The sequence below is a fragment of the Bactrocera neohumeralis genome, chromosome 5 (genome assembly GCF_024586455.1).
Source record: "Bactrocera neohumeralis isolate Rockhampton chromosome 5, APGP_CSIRO_Bneo_wtdbg2-racon-allhic-juicebox.fasta_v2, whole genome shotgun sequence".
In the NCBI taxonomy this organism is placed as follows: domain Eukaryota; kingdom Metazoa; phylum Arthropoda; class Insecta; order Diptera; family Tephritidae; genus Bactrocera; species Bactrocera neohumeralis.
Window position 1 is genome coordinate 12,448,757 of NC_065922.1, and position 17,961 is coordinate 12,466,717.

At 38.0% G+C, this 17,961-nt stretch overlaps 1 protein-coding gene across 1 annotated transcript in view; it reads right to left on the minus strand.

Moving 5' to 3' along the window:
• Nucleotides 1-17,961, minus strand: part of LOC126758067 (uncharacterized) — a 130,878-nt gene that overhangs the window by 58,857 nt on the left and 54,060 nt on the right. Inside the window, 2 exon segments of the mRNA XM_050472071.1 lie at nt 3,246-3,425; nt 11,659-12,319. Coding sequence (XP_050328028.1) covers nt 3,246-3,425; nt 11,659-12,165 — 687 coding nt within the window. The 5' untranslated portion in view covers nt 12,166-12,319.

Here is a 17,961-nt window from a genome sequence, read left to right on the forward strand (position 1 = left end):
CCTTGTATGGAAAACTTTTTTATTTGGAACGATATCTTCACAAAACTTGACATAGACTATTTTCTAAAGTGAAGCTATAATATCTGAAGAAATTGTGCAGATCGGAGTACTATATAATATAGCTGTCATACAAACTGAACGATCAAAATCATGGTTTTGTATGGAAACGTCTTTATTTGTGAAGGGTATTGAGGGGTTAAGGTTTAATTTGTTTTCATTTTAATTCTTTATTGCGCTACAAATATATATATATACAGATAACATTTCCCTAAAAGTATGCTCGCTTTAATTACAATAATGATTTAAAGCCTATTTATCCTTTTTAAGATGAAAGTTCTACCAAAGCTTTGATTGTTTTCGGAAAGAAAATTATATTTGAAGTTCATTTCAGTGAAATTATTCATAACTGAACAGCTCTTATTGCAAAAATAGTTGCTTTGTTTCAGCAATTTACCGCTATTGTATTCTATAAAAGCTCCAAAGATAAGCTCAATTAGTTAGAACAGCAATTAAAAATCGAAATGAAAAGTGCTTTGTTAAAATTTTCATTGGAAAACTCTAAAAAACTCGAATATTTTCCTACACAATAACCATAACAATACTAGCCATCGGCAAGTAGGTGCACGAGCGCACGCACAAATGTTTTTGTTGTTCGGCGTGGGGTTCACACTTTCAGTACACTCATTCGTACCCTCAAACATTCAATTCCAGCTAATAAAATATATTTTATTTCTAGGAATGTTCAAATGTATGTATATATGTATTAAACACTATTAAATATTTATATATATATCCGTTATATAACAACAAACAAGGTATGGAGAGAGCCTTAGCGAAGGTTCAGTCATTCCCTGTCAAGTAAAGCCCAAATTGACAGCAATAAATGTCCGATTTCGGAGAAGGTGTGAGAACACAATTCGAAATAACAATGAACGGTAATTGAAAATAACAATAACACAACACTGCAAGCAAACAAATAAGCTGTTATTTTAAACTAGAGGCAACAATAACAACAGTAAACATTACAAAAAATTTTCACCTGGATTTTAACAACACAACAATAACAAACAGAAATTCGTTGGAAATACAAATACAAATGAAATTGCTGCCGATGGAACTTTACAAATACAGACACACACGCTTAACGCTCCAGGCAGTCACGCGCTCACTATACAGTTGGTATAAATCTGCTGACGAAGTGAAGTGTATGTAGGATTCGCTAGTTTTTAAATAATCTTTAATTGTGGAATATTTTATTTTTAGATTATAAGCGCACCAGTAATATTTTCCAATGAAAACCACATGCAATATTCATATTGCTTCAGCCTACAACCCAATGTTGTACAAGTAATTAACCTAATTTTATGTGGAACTTTTGATGAAAAAGTAACTTGTTGAGTTTTGGTTTTAGTTAGGCCCACAAAACTCAACATATTTAACAAAACAAATAGCGCATCAGCACTGCTGTAGAACTTATAAACACTACAATTTCTCGTGAAAGCATTAAAGCCAGGTAAAGCTCTATGAAAGCTCTTGGAATCATGCATATAAAACAATACGCTAAAAACAAAAGTTTAATTAACTTTTAAAGCTTTCAACTTCCATTTAAAGATCCTTAAACACATTTAAAGCTTTCAACTCTCATCCTAAGATCCCTTAACCAAACCATTATCGCCAAAAAGTTTTTTCGCTGAAGTAGAAGTGACCTGTTTTTTGGTAATATTGGTTATATGGAGACACATCATCAGAGCAAAGTAAAGCGTAAAGCACGGAATAGACATTTTTATGCCTATAATGTGTACCCGAATTCGTTTAAAGAACAAAACGAATTCTTTCGCAACGGTACTGCGAGCTTTCATACATTAGCTGTAACTTATATTTTCAAAGAAAATATTGTTTTTATGAGCGCCCTGCCACACAGTCGCCGTTTGACTCCCAGACTTTTCTTTGACTACTCATTACATTGAAAAAATAAGTGGTTCAAGATTCTCGAGGCCAGTGGAAATGGCTTTTACATTCAGAATTTAGATTTTAGAAAAAATCGTTTATTTCAATTTAAGCTTTTAAGACATGTATGTAGTATTTCGTTTATTGCTATATTCTAATAAAATAAAATTTGTAGAAAGATTATTGAGAAAAATCTTCTTGAAGCTCCTCCACTTAGGTCATAAAATCTATGTTTTATGAGGTACGAGTTTATTTCAGTCAAGTAGGTTACGAGTAGGTTGTATTATGCGATATCAGAATCGGACCGCGCTTTAAAGCCATTTAAAACGTTTCAGGAAATTCCAAAAAGGTTACAGAGTGTACGGAATGGGTTCAGAATGAGTCGACCTAGGCAAAATTTAACATCTAAGTAGCTTAGTAAGAAATCTATAAAGCTCTCTGAGAGCTTTTCAACTTTCTATTTCAACTGTGGCAAAAGTGGATTAGTAAAAAATCCATACAGCTTTGTAAGAGCTTTTCTGTATTTTAACCGTGCAAAAATGGCTTAGTAAAAATCCATAACGCTTTCTGAGAGCTTTTCAATATTTCAATTGAGAAAAAATGGCTTAGTAAAAATCCATAAAGCTTTCCGCGAGCTTTTCAGCACTTCAACCGACGCAAAAGTGGCTCAGTAAACAAACTATAAAGCTTTCTAAGAGCTTTTCAATTTTTCAACCGTGGCAAAAATGGCTTAGTAAAATATCTATAAAGCTTTTTGGGAGCTTTTCGGCATTTAAACCGTGGCAAAAGTGGCTTCGTGAAAAATCTATAAAATTTTCTGAGAGCTTTTCAGCATTCCAACCGTGGCAAAAGCGGGTTAGTAAAAAATCTATAAAGCTTTTTGGGAGCTTTTCAATATTTCAACCGTGATACATATTTGGGAAGGAGTCTTCCACTTTCGCGGTGTGAAAAAATCGATCGTAACGGGATCTACAAAAGATTTGGTCGAAAGCTTATTGGTATACGAGATATTAAGTGAGTCAATTTTTAATACGTTCGCCCAAAAGTGGAGTTTTTTTTTTTAGTTTTTAGACGATTGTAACCCATGGCAAATGGTATTAGAAACTGTAAACTTTTCCTGAATCACAAAACATCACGCTTTATTTAGACAGGGGCTTTTTTGAACTTTTTAATATTAACGCACTCCTTAAAAGTTTAAAGTTTAAACTTACGCTATTTATTCCATTTATCATGACGAACACAAAAGCAAATATATGAAATCTGTAAATGAAATAATTCTCTGTCCATATTTCACTTACCCCCAATTCCACATAAATCGTATAGATGGGATATGGCAGCGCAATCACCATGCCAGTAAGCCAGGTCGCGCAGCAGCAGACGAAGGCCGGCAAGCGGCCCTGCAGTGGATCGCTCAGCCAGCGCATGCGATCCCAGGCGATGAGAATGTGCGATATTATGGCAACATGCAGCGGAATGTCCTGTGGCGAGCATAAAGAAGAAAAATTGAAAGCGAAATACTCGTACAAATACAAACATTATAAAAAGACAGTTATATAAATTGTTCGGAAAATATATAGTAAAATTGTTTTTGTGAAGGCAACTTTAAAAAAAGCAACTTCAATGAGAGTTGGTTTGACTTTCTAGCGCTGTATTTTTAAACTGACTCTGCAAACTTTATAATTAACTTCGTTTGATATTGCCGCTTGCTTATTAGAGCTTTCAAGCTGATGTTAGTGCTTATAAGGCAATGTTTGCTTTTAACTATAAATATAAATTTGTATTAATTCATATTTATTTTTATTTTATTTATGCTGCCTCCTTTGCTCTATTAAAACACTCGCTTTATTAGCCGATGTCGTTGAACTTCGCTTCGTGCAGCTTTCAGCAGGCAATTGACTTCAGGCCGCAAACTTTTCCATATCTGCCGCAAATGACACTTTCGCGTAGTTTTAATGGCGAAAGTTGTGCGCCGCAAAAAATTTAGTTACATTTGTATGTGTGTCTGTGTAGGCTAATGGCACTCGTAATAGCGGTGGAATCACTGTTAACCTTTTCCGTAAACCAAGTTGGATATTGTAGGCAGTGTTGCGGATATTTACTCATAACTTTTGCATACTTTTAGCTGCTAATCATTAAATTATCATCGCAAATTTTATGCTAATTAACCCTTGGATGTCCCACGAGACACTTAGGTTCATGTAAGTGTTCAAATTTCAAGCAAGAAAAACGATTTTCAAAATTTAGTTTTGATTTTATAGTGAATTATGGACACAATATTTTATTACGAGGTATATTTTATGACCTTCTGAGACCCTTTAAAGTTTAATATAATATACTTTAGAACTTTTCATATAAACTTTTTATTTAATTGTATATGTAATAAGTGGAACAAAAATTCGGAGATATGTTTATTTAAGCAAAAATAGCTCTTCTTCTTCTTCTTTATTGGCATAGTCACCGTTTACGCGGTTATAACCGAGTTTTCAATAGCGTGCCAGTCGTTCTTTTATTTCGTTTGGAGATTCCAAGCTAAGTCAGATCCAACGAAGTGGCGGTTTTCCTCTTCCTTTGCATCCCCCAACGGTACTGCGTCGAATACTCTCAGAGCTGGAGTGTTTTCGTTCATTCGGACAACATGACCTAGCCAGCGTAGCCGCTGTCCTTTAATTCGCTGAACTATGTCAATATCGTCGTATAACTCGTACAGCTCATCGTTCCATCGAATGCGATATTCGCCGTGGCCAATGCGCAAAGGACCATAAATCTTCGGCAGAACCTTTCTCTCGAAAGCTCTGCACCATATTGTAGGACGAGAATAATGAGTTACTTTTTTGTTCGTCGAGAGAAGACTTTAGTTCTCAATTGCCTACTTAGTCCGAAGAGTACCTGTTGGCAAGAGTTATTCTGCGTCGGATTTTGAGGCTGACATTGATCTTGGCGTTAATGCTGGTCCCAAGATAAACGAAATATCGAAATAAATAACGAGATATCTACGACTTCGAAGTTATGATTGTCAACAGAGCCACGACTGTCTTGGGGTGCCAAAAACTCCTCTCAATGAACTCCGTTGAATGATGCTTGCCTGTATGTCGCACTGTCTCAACGGATGCTATGCAGGTTTTGTTAGGTGACCTCATTGTCATACAGAGTGCTGTTACATTCAGATTAAGAAGGGGTTTGAGTGTGTCATTGCTGCGGAATGACTGGATTTCCGGCGACGATAAGGAGGTACATATCTAGAGAGCAAAAGGCTTCTAGATGATAGGGTTAGGTGTAGGTGGCAAGAACATTCGTATAATAGTGCTCACGGCCAATTGACCTACGAGTACATTCGGGACGCTGGGTTCGTTGAGGATAACCCAGACTTCAGATTTTGTCTGAGCCTGGGTTTTTTGCTCACGTGGCATGGGCCTCTGAATGCAATTTTGCATCAGAGGCACCTATCTGATAGCTCAGGTTGTTTTTGTGGGGCGGGGGTAGAGGATTGGGTGCATATATTGGCAGAATGCCCGATGTACTCGGACATTAGGGATCTGGGTGGTATGGGGATTAGTTGGACTAATAGATGATTAGATTTAAGTGGTGTGGTCTCCATTAGTCAGAATACTGAACAGTTAACGTACGTGATGCAGGTGTGGGATCCGACCTCTGGCCACCAGTCCAGAGCTGTATGGAAGCTCAACTGGTAGTAGCTTCGGCTACGAGGTCTGACCGGAGACTTAATTCTGGCACCTGGTATCTGGAAGCAAGACCCCTTGAAGTTCGCGCATTGATTTGATCCGCTGTGCTTATGAGCGCCATGGGGTAAGGCTGACGTCAGCTGGTACCCACATTAAACACACCGGAGGTTGTCAACAGTGACGTGAGAGCAAAGTCGAGAGTGCTACAACTGCTTGTTTGATGACAGGAGATATTTCGTCTTGCCCTCGTTCACTATCAGACCCATTTTCTTCGCTTCTTTATCTAGTCTGGAGAAAGCAGAACTAACGGCGCGGGTGTTGAGTCCGATGATATCAATATCATTAGCATACGCCAGCAGTTGTACACTCTTATAAAAGATTTACCTGCTCGATTAAGTTCTGCAGCTCGAATGATTTTCTCTAGAAGCAGATTGAAGAACTCGCAAGAAAGGCTGTCGCCTTTTCTGAAACCTCGTTTGGTACCGAACGGCTCGGGGATGTTCTTCCCAACCCTGACGGAGCTTGTGGTGTGTGTCGATCCTTTTTTTTGACGGCTACTTTCGAAAATTTGGCGTATGATGAATATCTGGTCAGTTGTTGACTTTCAGTTTGTTGACGGCGAGCTTTAATCTTTCACACAATATGTTCAATAGAACCCTATATGCGATGTTGAGGAGGCTTATCCCACGGTAGTTGGCGCAGATTGTGGGGTCTCCCTTTTTGTGGATTGGGCAGAGCACACTTAAATTCCAAACGTCGGGCATGCTTTCGTCCGACCATATTCTACAAAGAAGCTAATGCATTCTCATTCAGTTCTTCGTCGAAGTATTTGACTAGACCGGCTCCCGCTGCTTTGTTGTTCTTCCATCGTCAGCGATTCTGGAATCGGATTCACCATATCCTAGTGTTATGCTTTCACTACCATTCAGCAGGTTGGAGAGGTGTTCCCTCCTTAATTTATGTATAATCTAGGGATCAGTCACTAAAACACCTTTGGGAGTTCTACAAGAGTATGCTCCGGTCTTGAAACCTTCTGTTAGTCGCCGCTTCTTTTCGTAGAATTTTCGAGCCTTACCGCTGTCGGCCTGTTTGTCAAGCTCTTCGTAGTCACGCATTGCGGCCTTTTTCTTCTTTTATCTGCAAATGCTTGAGTTGAATAATTTTATAAAGCTGAAGCGGAAGCGGAGCGGGCGTTTGCAAAATTAAAAACTATGGCAATAATGCAAAATTTAATATCCATTTATAAAATATCTATATACATATATATATATTCATCGCAGCTAACTGAATCCCTAAACCTGTTTCTTTTGTGTTTTTGCACGCTTAAAAGTGAAGAATTTATATTTATAGCACAAATGCGAGAATATTTGAAACCTTTTAGGCATCCTAATGAGGTGTGCGCACATATAACATAACATAGTAACTTGTCTATACTTAGAAAGCGAGCGCAAAGATACTTGAAAATGTGGATATAGAAGCGTGAAGGACACACACACTATCTCAAATTATGCCTTTTGGGCCAATGTCAACAATGCCTTCAAGCAAATTCGATACTCTTGCGTCCATGCACATTAACGACAAATAGATGACAGCAATATTGCGTGACAATGACTGCAAATAATTATGTATTCAGGTCAATATCCGGTGATTAAGTTCTGTTTAAGGAAATTGAGAGGCGCCAAAATTTTAGCGCGCCTCCTGCCATTGACCCAACAAGTGAAAGCCAAAATGAACGCGTACAACAAAGAAACCGAACATTGAGCATGGCAAGAGGTAAGAGGAGCAACAGCGCGAAGCACTGAAAGTAATACCCATAACTTGGGGATTTTATTATTTAAAGAGAATGGCAGAAGAATTTTCATTTCATTAAACTGATGAAATTAACACAAAACGAAGCAAATGGCAACTTATATTATAAATAGGTGACTGGCATCGGGAGTAATGAACGACGAAGCAGTGTGAAAGTATTTATATGTATTTATGTGTGTGTGTGCGTATAAAGATAACAGCTGCTGCTCACGTACACACACAATGCGTTCAAATTAATTTAATTTATGTCTTTCCCTTGTTGTTGTTGCTTTCTATTGTCTGCCGTTGCTATTTCCAGCACTTTGACTTTGTTGCGCGAAACGCGTCGAAAACGAAAGCAATTATCGCTAATGAATGTTATCGATAAATGTGCAGAAAATGCCCGCGAGCGCGTCATGACAACCACTGTTGCGAGAGAGAGCGAAAGAGAGAGCAAGAAAACACGTGATTTAGAGTGAGAGTGAAGACGCTGCGGGCAGTGAAAGCGAAACTTCTTAATAAATTTTATGTTTCCGCTTTCGACGCTTTTGTGCGTCCGAGCACGTGTCACAAATGCCTTTTCTGAATGGTGAAGGCATGACAAGGCAACTAAAATGTGCCGCATCACTGAAGCAGTATTAACTGGCATTGTCTCGCAGGACACCTTCATAACAATATATAATATATGTGTGGAGATGTCAGTGTGGTTAAACTGCGGACGGTGCCACCGAATGGCCGACGGTCCATCATGTTGTGATGCCGCTGTTGAGTGAAGTGCTCGCATGAAATAACAATGCGAATTAAATTTTATTTCCACAGCAGTTTTATAGATATAGCGGCAATTTCAAGTGACAACGGCCAATGGCCACTTAGCCGCACCGACCTCAATGGTGCTTGTGTCTCCTATATATGTACATATATATGTACATAAATATGTATGAATGTATTTGTGTGAGAGAACACAAGTGTTGAGTTGTGTCCCACACGCACTCAAAAGGCAAACACTCGTCGCTGTCAGGCACACGCTGCCATGCGGCCATTGCCGTGCTACACTGCGTATACGCAACGTACTTTTATTACATTTATCACCTTACTAGCCGACTGAAATTATTTTTTTCGCTGCAAAGTTTTGCAAAATATATATAAATGTTGTTATTTGCGAAATCGAATTCGATTTGTGCACAATTTATATATTGTTTGTTTGTCTAAATTTACTTGATTAACCATTCTCAGTAAAAATTAAATTAAGGCTTAACTGAGTCTTTTGTGTGAAAATTTTCTAGTGAAACGTTGCATAGTTTTGTTAAAGGTAATTGCAGTATATTGTATTTGAATTCGATTTGAAGGAATTTTGTTCAATTACAATCGGTTGTATGCAGGTATTGATATTAACAAATATTTTTGCTTTCGAAATCGAAAGTGCCTACGAATATATAGTGCCATAAAGGTAAATTATGGCAAAGCATTTAAAAAACTTTAAGGAAGTCGTCATATAAACATAAGTAATTTAACCATACCTTAAGCAAAAATGTTTGCAAAATTTAATAATATTACTAAGCAATTATTAACCAAGTGGTAAATTACCATATATTGGGTAGTCGAAAAAGTCTTTTCGTATTTCTAATCAAACTTCAAATCTTTTTTTTTATATTTATTATGAAGTTTAATGAACCAAATATGTACCATTTTAGTCGACCATCCTTTGCCATTTTTCCCGCTAGAGATTTTATTCCATCAGTGTAAAACTGTTCTGGTTTCTCGGCGAAAAACTGCGACAAGAGTAATTTTCACAGGCTTCTCTTGAAGCCAACTGTACTCCATTAAGGAAGTTCTGCATTGACCGAAACTAATATTAGTCCGATGATGCATGGTTAGGGCAATATGGTGTATGCATCAAAATTTCCCAGCCTAGCTCACCCAGTTTTCGCCGAGTCATCAAAGATGTGCGTGGTCTAGCGTTGTCCTGATGGAAGACGAAGCCCTTTCTGTTGATCAGTTCTGGTTGTTTTTTTCGATTGCTTGCTTCAATCTCATCAGTTGTTGATAGCAAAATGTCAAATCAATCATTCAACCAGGCTCGAACAGCTCATAGTGGATGATTCTTTTTCAATCACACCAAACACTGAGCATAACCTTTCGGGGCGTCAATCCTGGCTTTGCCACCATTTGCTGAGCTTCACCACGCTTTAACTATGATCTTTTTCGCACATTATTGTATTATTTTATCCATTTTTCGTCTCATAATACCACTCGCTTCAGCAAAGAATCGCTGACGGTAATTCGGTCCGTTAAATTTATCACAGATAATTTATGTGGTACCCAAACAGCGAGCTTCTTTTTGTAGCCCGTCTTTTTTAAATGGTTCAAAACCGTTTGATGATGAATGTTAATGATGATGAAAGCTTTCAATTATGAGTTTTGATTCATAACGCTATGTTGCTACCGAATAATGACAGAGCTCAAAAACTTCTTCAGAATTTAATATTATAATTAAAGGGGGAAGTCCATAGATATTTTACCTTTTCCTTATCTCAGGCCCACTACAGCCTATATTTGTCCAGGTCCAGGTCAGTAAACCTGCACAATGCATGGCAAAGGGTAGTTTGGTTGGTGAAGACTTTGATCTTGAATTAATTGTTCATTTCAAAGCTGTGTTTATTCATGTAGTGTTATTCCTCTGGAGATTTCAAGGCTGATCTTATTTCGTAGCTTATGTTTCTTCGAAATTAGAGTACATTTTCTACAACTTCAATGTCTTAACGGTCAACAGTGATGGGTGAGATAAAATATCGGTGGACTATTGCTTTATTTGACGTCAGAACACATTCGTCTTCATTCTTCCTTTTTTATACTCCCGCAAAAAAAGTTGCTAAGGAGAGTATTATAGTTTTGTTCACATAACGGTTGTTTGTAAGTCCTAAAACTAAAAGAGTCAGATATAGGGTTATAAGTGATCAGGGTGACGGGTAGAGTTGAAATCCGGATGTCTGTCTGTCCGCCCGTCCATCTGTCCGTCCATCCGTGCAAGCTGTAACTTGAGTAAAAATTGAGATAATATAGCTATAATTTTTTTGGAAAAGTAAATGGAGAAGATACAAAGTTTTTTGTACATATCTAGGAAACTACTATATCTATGGCCAAACTTTAACGTTTCCTTCAGGCGTTACAGTTCAAAAATGGAAAAAATCTGATAATAACCATCTCCCATACAAAGGTTATGTTGAAAATCACTAAAAGTGCGTTAACCGACTAACAAAAAACGTCAGAAACACTAAATTTCACGGAAGAAATGGCAGAAGGAAGCTGCACCCAGGCTTTTTTTTAAAATTGAAAATGGGCGTGGCGTCGCCCACTTATGGACGAAAAACCATATCTCAGGAACTACTTATCTAATTAATTTTACAGCAAAATAAAAAAAAATGTAAATGACGGATAATGAAATCTCGAATATCACTTTATCATGCGAGAGTATAAAATGTTCGGTGACACCCGAACTTAACTCTTCCTTACTTGTTTAGTATCAAACGGTTCGTTGATAATGTTTAAGAGGATGGCTCAACTAAACTATAAGCTAAATCAGTCCGAAATGAAGTTAGAGTCAAGGAATGGTATGTCTAACAAACTCATTATTTTAAGGGATTATATAGGTAAACGGGTTTCAAAAAATCGAATCTTTTTGATTTTATTAAATTCTACAACACTTTTAGAATATTGTCCTAAATCAGCCGAGAAACCCAGGTAAACCCTTAAGAATAGAAACTGCTTGTCCTAATCCTCAGAAAAAAAGACGGTCTTTCAAGACTTCGTTGGATTTTCTCGTTTTTTTCTCAGAATCATTACATGAAGCTGTTCTTTAGCCAATTCCAACACTTTCCCGCCAATAAGTCTACAAAGGTTAAACCGAGAATTCTTATTTCGCTAATCATTAGAGTAAAGAATAAAAAGTGATGCTTGAAAAAATAATTTAAGGCTTTTAATTCGAGCAAAATTTTTCATGAAACTGATATAAGAATCTACTTTTGTTACATAAAAAAATATTTCAGTCTTATTCATAATCACAAAACTTCACAAAAACAAAAAATGATTTTTGTGAAAAAATCAATTCTACTCCATTTCATCTGTAGTCAACCAGTAGCTAGCATTTATAACTACACCAACACTTCAACATAAACATTTTCCCTTTAACACTACCACCTTCTCCACCACTCCCTCCTCCAAGCCCACCCTCACTTCAAACACTCACCTGCAGCATTGGCAGAAAGAAGCACAAAAATTGTCCGAATATCCAATTCTGTATGAGCATCACCATCAACGTTATCGGCAACACCAGCGCACACTGCACCAAATGGCACAACGCCAAATTAACGATGAAAGCGTGCGTCACATCCTTGTAGAGGCGATTATACATCGCATACGCAATAATGCTCACATTCATGGCGATGCCGGCCAGCGCCAGCAACGCATACTGGATGAGGAACAGCCAATAGACGGACTTAATGCTCGCTTTCAGTATGGGCCCGTTGACACGGTCCATCGCTTCGGTGTCATTGAAATCGCCCGCCAGGAAGTGAGCAATCATCATGAAATACTTCTCTGGTATGTCTTTCAATTTCGATTCCATTTGTTGTTGCTGCTGCTGGCGATGGTTCGAGCTAATGGCCGCCGCCATGTGATAGTCCAGTGCATTGCCGTCGGACTCTTCTTCGCTCAAGTCGTTGGCGATGTGGTAGGCGTAGGGTGAGGAACGCATTTTTATTGATTTCTATTGCTACTGTTGTTGTTGTGGTTTCTTAAGTGATTTAATGTTCAATTGTGGCCACCGCTGAAGGTTGCCGATGGCTGCCTAAGTGCGCAGCAGAGTTTTAATGGATTTCAACGAGGCATCGAGACATCTGTTTATGTAGCTGCAAGGAAGAAGAAACCAAGTGATTTGATCAGCGTGGATTGGAAGTTTTTATGTGAAAAAATTTTATATAAGAAATGAATTAGCAACATTTTATATTTTATAATAATGTAAATATGTTTATATGCGTGCGATAATGCACCATCTCATCATGCATTGGTTATTGGTGATCATTTCGCCACATTTTCCACTAATACCGTGCCACAACCACCGCATTCGCCTGATTTACCTTCGTGTAACTTCTGGCTATTCAGCAAATTCACATGACCACTCCCAGGACACCGTTTTGATTCAATTGAGGATATAAAAAATGAATCTAAGAAGGCTTTAATGGCCATCACGAAGGGGGATTTTTCCAAGTGAAACTATGATGACTGTAAAATTCGTTGGCATAAGTGTATGTAATGCAGCGGGAGGGGCTTACTTTGAAGGAGATGAAATGGGCAAAATTCACCTTTCAATTTTATCACAGTACAGGGTCCGTCACTCGAAGTGTAACCAATTACAAAAAACCATAAATTCTGTTTGGAAAATTATTTTTATTTATTTTAAAGTACAAAATGTGTGAAAGTAATCATAAATTCAGGACCAATTCACTTTTGCTCGATATGACCACCTTTTGCCTTAACTATAGCCTTGAGACGGTCAAAAAACGAATCGCAAGCTGCCCGAATGTGACTGCCGGTATTTTGGCCCACTCACGGACAATGGCTTTCTTCAGCATCTCGAGACTGGTGTATTTTTTACTTCGGACCTTGCTCTCCAAAATGGCCCAGAGAGAATAATCCATTGGATTCGCATCTGGTGTAGTCGTAATGAAGTTCGGAACGTTGTTTTTAAGCCATTCTTGGTTCACTCGCGCTTTGTGAGACGGTGCTGAGTCTTGTTGAAATGTTTATGTTTGTTTGCTCACAACGTCAAAGCAGCTTCCAAACACTTTCCCGATAATATGTCGCATTTACTTTGACGCCAGGCTCGATGAAAACAATTGGACAGCGCCAATCAGCGATGACAGCGGCCCAAACCATTATTTGTGGCGGGTGCTGCCTCCTGGTGGCCAACCGATGACTCAGATTCTCGTATGAACGGTCGGTCAAGTAAACCCTATCGTTTAGAGAGTTTACGAATTGTTCAATTGGAAAAATTTTTTCGTCAGAAAACACAATGTTCGGAATTTGACCGCTTTTGGCCAAGCGAAGCAACTGCTTCGCTCTCTCAAGTCTTACTTGTTGCTGCTGTGAGATCATGGGCCTTTTGGAACTTGTAAGGCTTGACCTTGAGCTCATTTTTCAATATACGTCGGATGCTGCGGTCGAATATTTTCAGTTCTTTAGCCATTTGATTGACATTTAGTCGTGGATTTCGCTCAAGTCGCTTCTTCACTTTCCGAACCATCTCACGTGATGTTGCAGTCTTTTGATGACCACCTGCATGGCGTTTTGCGATGCTACCAGTATAATTGTAACGAGTGATGGTGCGATAAACAAAAACTTTATTCACATTAAGGTGTTTGAGCTCACGAACAATTGCTGGCTGTAATTTTCCAGCTAAATATAAAGCAATCACACTATTATTATTTGAATTCCATCGCTGATCACTTTTATTTGCGTTCACTTCTGGCAAAACGCTTTTGTACGCTTGTGAATAATACTCCGAACTGTCATTCAGCAAATTTATAAACAGCTGATTGCAGTGCGACAGCTGCCCGCACGGTCTGAAGTCGGTTACACTTCGAGTGCCGGAGTGATAGTTCGGCGACGTTTACTGCTGGTTGTTATAAACTTCGTTACAAACAAGGTATATGTTCAGAGCACAACAATAAAAACAACAAGACTGAAAGATCTATTAGAGTTCAAGAAAATATCACTTCAATTGAAGTTATATTTTTAAGTCAGCGGCAAGCTGTTTGAAACTATTTTCCAGCGCAATGAATTTCCTCTAACCGAAACCAGCGTCTTCAAAGTTCATAATTTTAAAATATTTCTACCAAACTGAAAATAAAAAAATATATAGAACCTAAGGTGCATTTAGAATTCACACACACACACACACGCGGTATTTCGAATAGCACTTCGGCGAACGCCATTCGCACCTTGTAATATCTCTTGAGATACAGAGAAAAACTGCATTTTATTGAAAAACTAAATTGCTCCCAACAAACACGCCGAAGCACGGCGATATTTATAGCTGCCAGAGAAGAAACCACGCTCAACAACTTTGGCAGAAAGAATTGCTGCAACAACAGAACTTGGAATTGCAGCAACAATGCACGGTTGTTTTTCTCTCTCGACTCTATGCATAGCCACTTCACTCAATTTATGGCCAATTTAGGTGCAAAATCACAGGGGAGCGGCCGGCGAGCAGCTGAACAGAATTTTCCCAGAATTTCGAGTGCAATTCTCAAGTGGCTAGTTGAAACGGCATTTTCGCGCGCACTTGCCGCAGACACAAGCAACGCTGGTAGCGGCAATCAGCTACTGCAGCAGCAACAGCAACAGCAACCCAGCCATTTCCGCTTCCTTTCAGTTGAGTTGTAAGTTTATGCTGCCAGGTGGTTCGTGGGTCCGCGCCGGCAGCTGATTTCTTTATTTTCGCAGAAACGGCAAGCGGAAGTGAGCATTTTCACGGCGCAGCACAAAAAGGTTGCCAACTGCTTGCGCCGGCGAAGGCAGCAAAGAGAGCGACGCAAATAGAAAACGTGGCAAATAAAATCGCAAACAACGCAGGTTCTTTCTTGTTGTTGTTGTTGCTGGAATTATAGTGAAGAGCATTTACATACCCAACTGCTAGTATATGTATGTGTGTGTGTGGGTGCGTGGGCAGCGGCAATGACGGCAAATGTGGCACGTGGATTCTTTCCTAACAATCTTTCCACATTTTGCCGTTCGTCTTGCCACACACAAATGCTCGCTAAGGAGCAATTTTTTGTATTGGCTTCGCGGCTATTCAACCAGTGAATAGCGGTGGTTTTTCTTGCAAACCCTCTATGTGGCTGTGTATGTGTGTGTTGCACCCTTCGTTTTGCAGCAAAAAGCGGCAACTTCCGTTCAATTTATTGCCCTTAATTTGTTGCCTGTTATTGACTGTCTGCCGAGGGTACCACTAGCTGCCTTCAGCTGCCCATAAGTGCACACACACATATACATACATACATGCATTAATGCTGATGTATGTATTTGTGCTCCGGTACGTGTTTCTTTATCGGCCATGTGCAGCATGTTGCATGCAACATTTCATATATGTGTGCAGGCCTGGTGTTGTGTTTGTTGGCGGTGACCTGTCAGCGGCGGCGAGTGCAACGACCTGCGTGTATTGTTGCCACAAAACCGCACAGCTTGCCAACGGCAGCTCTAGCACAGAGCCGGGTAAAAAAACAACAACTAAAAAAACAAGTACGTTGACTACGACGACATATGGAGCTGACTCCAAGTAAAAATGGGTCTGCCAAGTTTTCTTCAGCCTTTTTTTGCCATTGCCATGCCGCAGCCATTACTGCCACAAGGCGAGTGCGAGAGTGTGGGCGCGTGCAGGGCGTAGTGGAGGAGGAGCACGTTGCTTGCCGCCTGCCAGCTCACATGCCACAGCGAATTTGGTCGAGCACGTGACGTGCCTCTTGGCAGTCGTTGTTCTGGAACACTTACTCGCTTATTTGTAGGCATGGTGGTGGTGGTACAGGGTGTCACAATTTGGTATGCAAAATATGAATATGAAATGCAAAATGGGTGAAAAAATGTTGCTTGTTATTTATAACAATTGAAGGTAGATTTGTGTAAAAGAATTCGTGACACAAATATATTTTTATGAAAGTTTTTAAGCTTTTCTCAGCAGTAAGTTTAGCGAAAGCTTTCGAAAAATTTTGTAAACATACTTTTTTTTTTGAAGTTTCAGTAACTTATGAACATTTCCAAGTACGAATTGTTTTCAAGAAGCTTTCAAAGCTTTTTTCAGCAGTAAGCTTGGCGAAAGCTATCCCGAAAAATCTTTTTAAATATACAAAACATCGTATTTTTTGTAACTTATGGACATTTCGTAGTGCATATATATATTTGTGAAAGCTTTTGAGCTTTTTTCAGCAGTAAGCTTTGGAAAGCTTTCGTAAAATCTTAAACATATTTTAGATTTTACTAGCGTTTGGATATTTCAAAATACAAATTTATTTTCAGATAGGTTTTTAAGTTCTTGTTTCGGCGAAAGCTATTGAAAATTTTATAAATATATAAAAGATATTTTAAATTTTATAAATTTATTGGCATTTCCTAATACAAATTTATTTGCATATAGGGTTTTCAGCATTTTTCAGCCGAAAGTTTAGCGAAAGCTCTCGCAAAGTATTTATAAAAACATAAAAATATTTTAGTTTTCAGAAATTTATAGACATTTCGTTATACAAATATATTCCTATGAAGATTTTTAAGCTTTTTCAGCAACAAGTTTTACAGAAGCTTTCGTGAAACTTTATAAATAGAGCATTTCGTGCAAATTTACTTTTTTGAAACTTTTATAAGCAGAAACTATATCGAAAGCTTTCGAAAAGTCTTTCTAAAAATAAAGATAAATTTAGGTTTTAGGAACTCATAGACATTACGTGATACAAATACATTTTAATGAAAGTTTTTAAGCTTTTTGCAGCAGAAAGTTTGGCTAAAGCTCTCGAAAAATCTTTATAAAACTAAAAATATTTCAGGTTTTATTAACTTATGGTCATTTCACCATACAAACTTGTTTTATGAACGTGTTTACGCTTTTTGCAGCAGAAAGCTGCCGAAAAACTTTATAAGTTCAAAGATATTTAAGGTTTTATTAACTTTTGCACATTTTGTCATACAAGTTTACTTTTATAAAGGTTCATAAGCTTTTTGTAGCAGAAAGGCTTCGAAAAAACGTTAAAAGTTCAAATATATTTTGGGTTTTATTAACGCAGGCCATTTCGAAATAAAATTATTTTTTAAAGTTTTTTAAGCTTTCTGCAGCAAAGAGTCTAGCGAAATCTCCCGAAAAGTCTTTACAAAAATAAAAATTTTTATTTTATTTTAGATTTTAGTAACTTATGAACATTTAGAATAAATAAACATTTACTATTATCAAAGTTCTCAAGCTTTTTGCAGCAGAAAGCTTTGGAAAAACTTTAAAAATATAAAAATCTTAGTAACCTCTGGTCATTTCCTTTAAAACTTTTACTAAACTTTCGCGAGCTTTAACTAAGCCCTAAAAGCTTTCATGAAAGCTTCAAAAGCTTTATTAAAAAATCATTGAAAATTATAATACATACAATAAACACTCGCAAGTAACAAATCGAACATCAACCCTACTGCATAACCCTTTATATCCCCCGAAACCGTTATTTGAGTTCACCATAGACTCTTTGTACCGCAAATTACCCATGTACTTGCTAACAATGTTCTGCAATTTTTTAAGTTCACTTATTTATTCTTACTATATTTCAATTTTTCTTGTTGTTGTGCCTCTTTTATTGCAATTCCTGCACACATCCTGTGGGTTTTTCGCCCATTTGAAGTGCGCTTTGTGTGGCAAAATACTTCTATGCAACGTCAACGTCACACGTCACTCTGGCACATATAAGTCTCGTTTGTGCGCTCATTTAGATCGCACACACACATGCATGCACTTATGTTTATTTGTGTG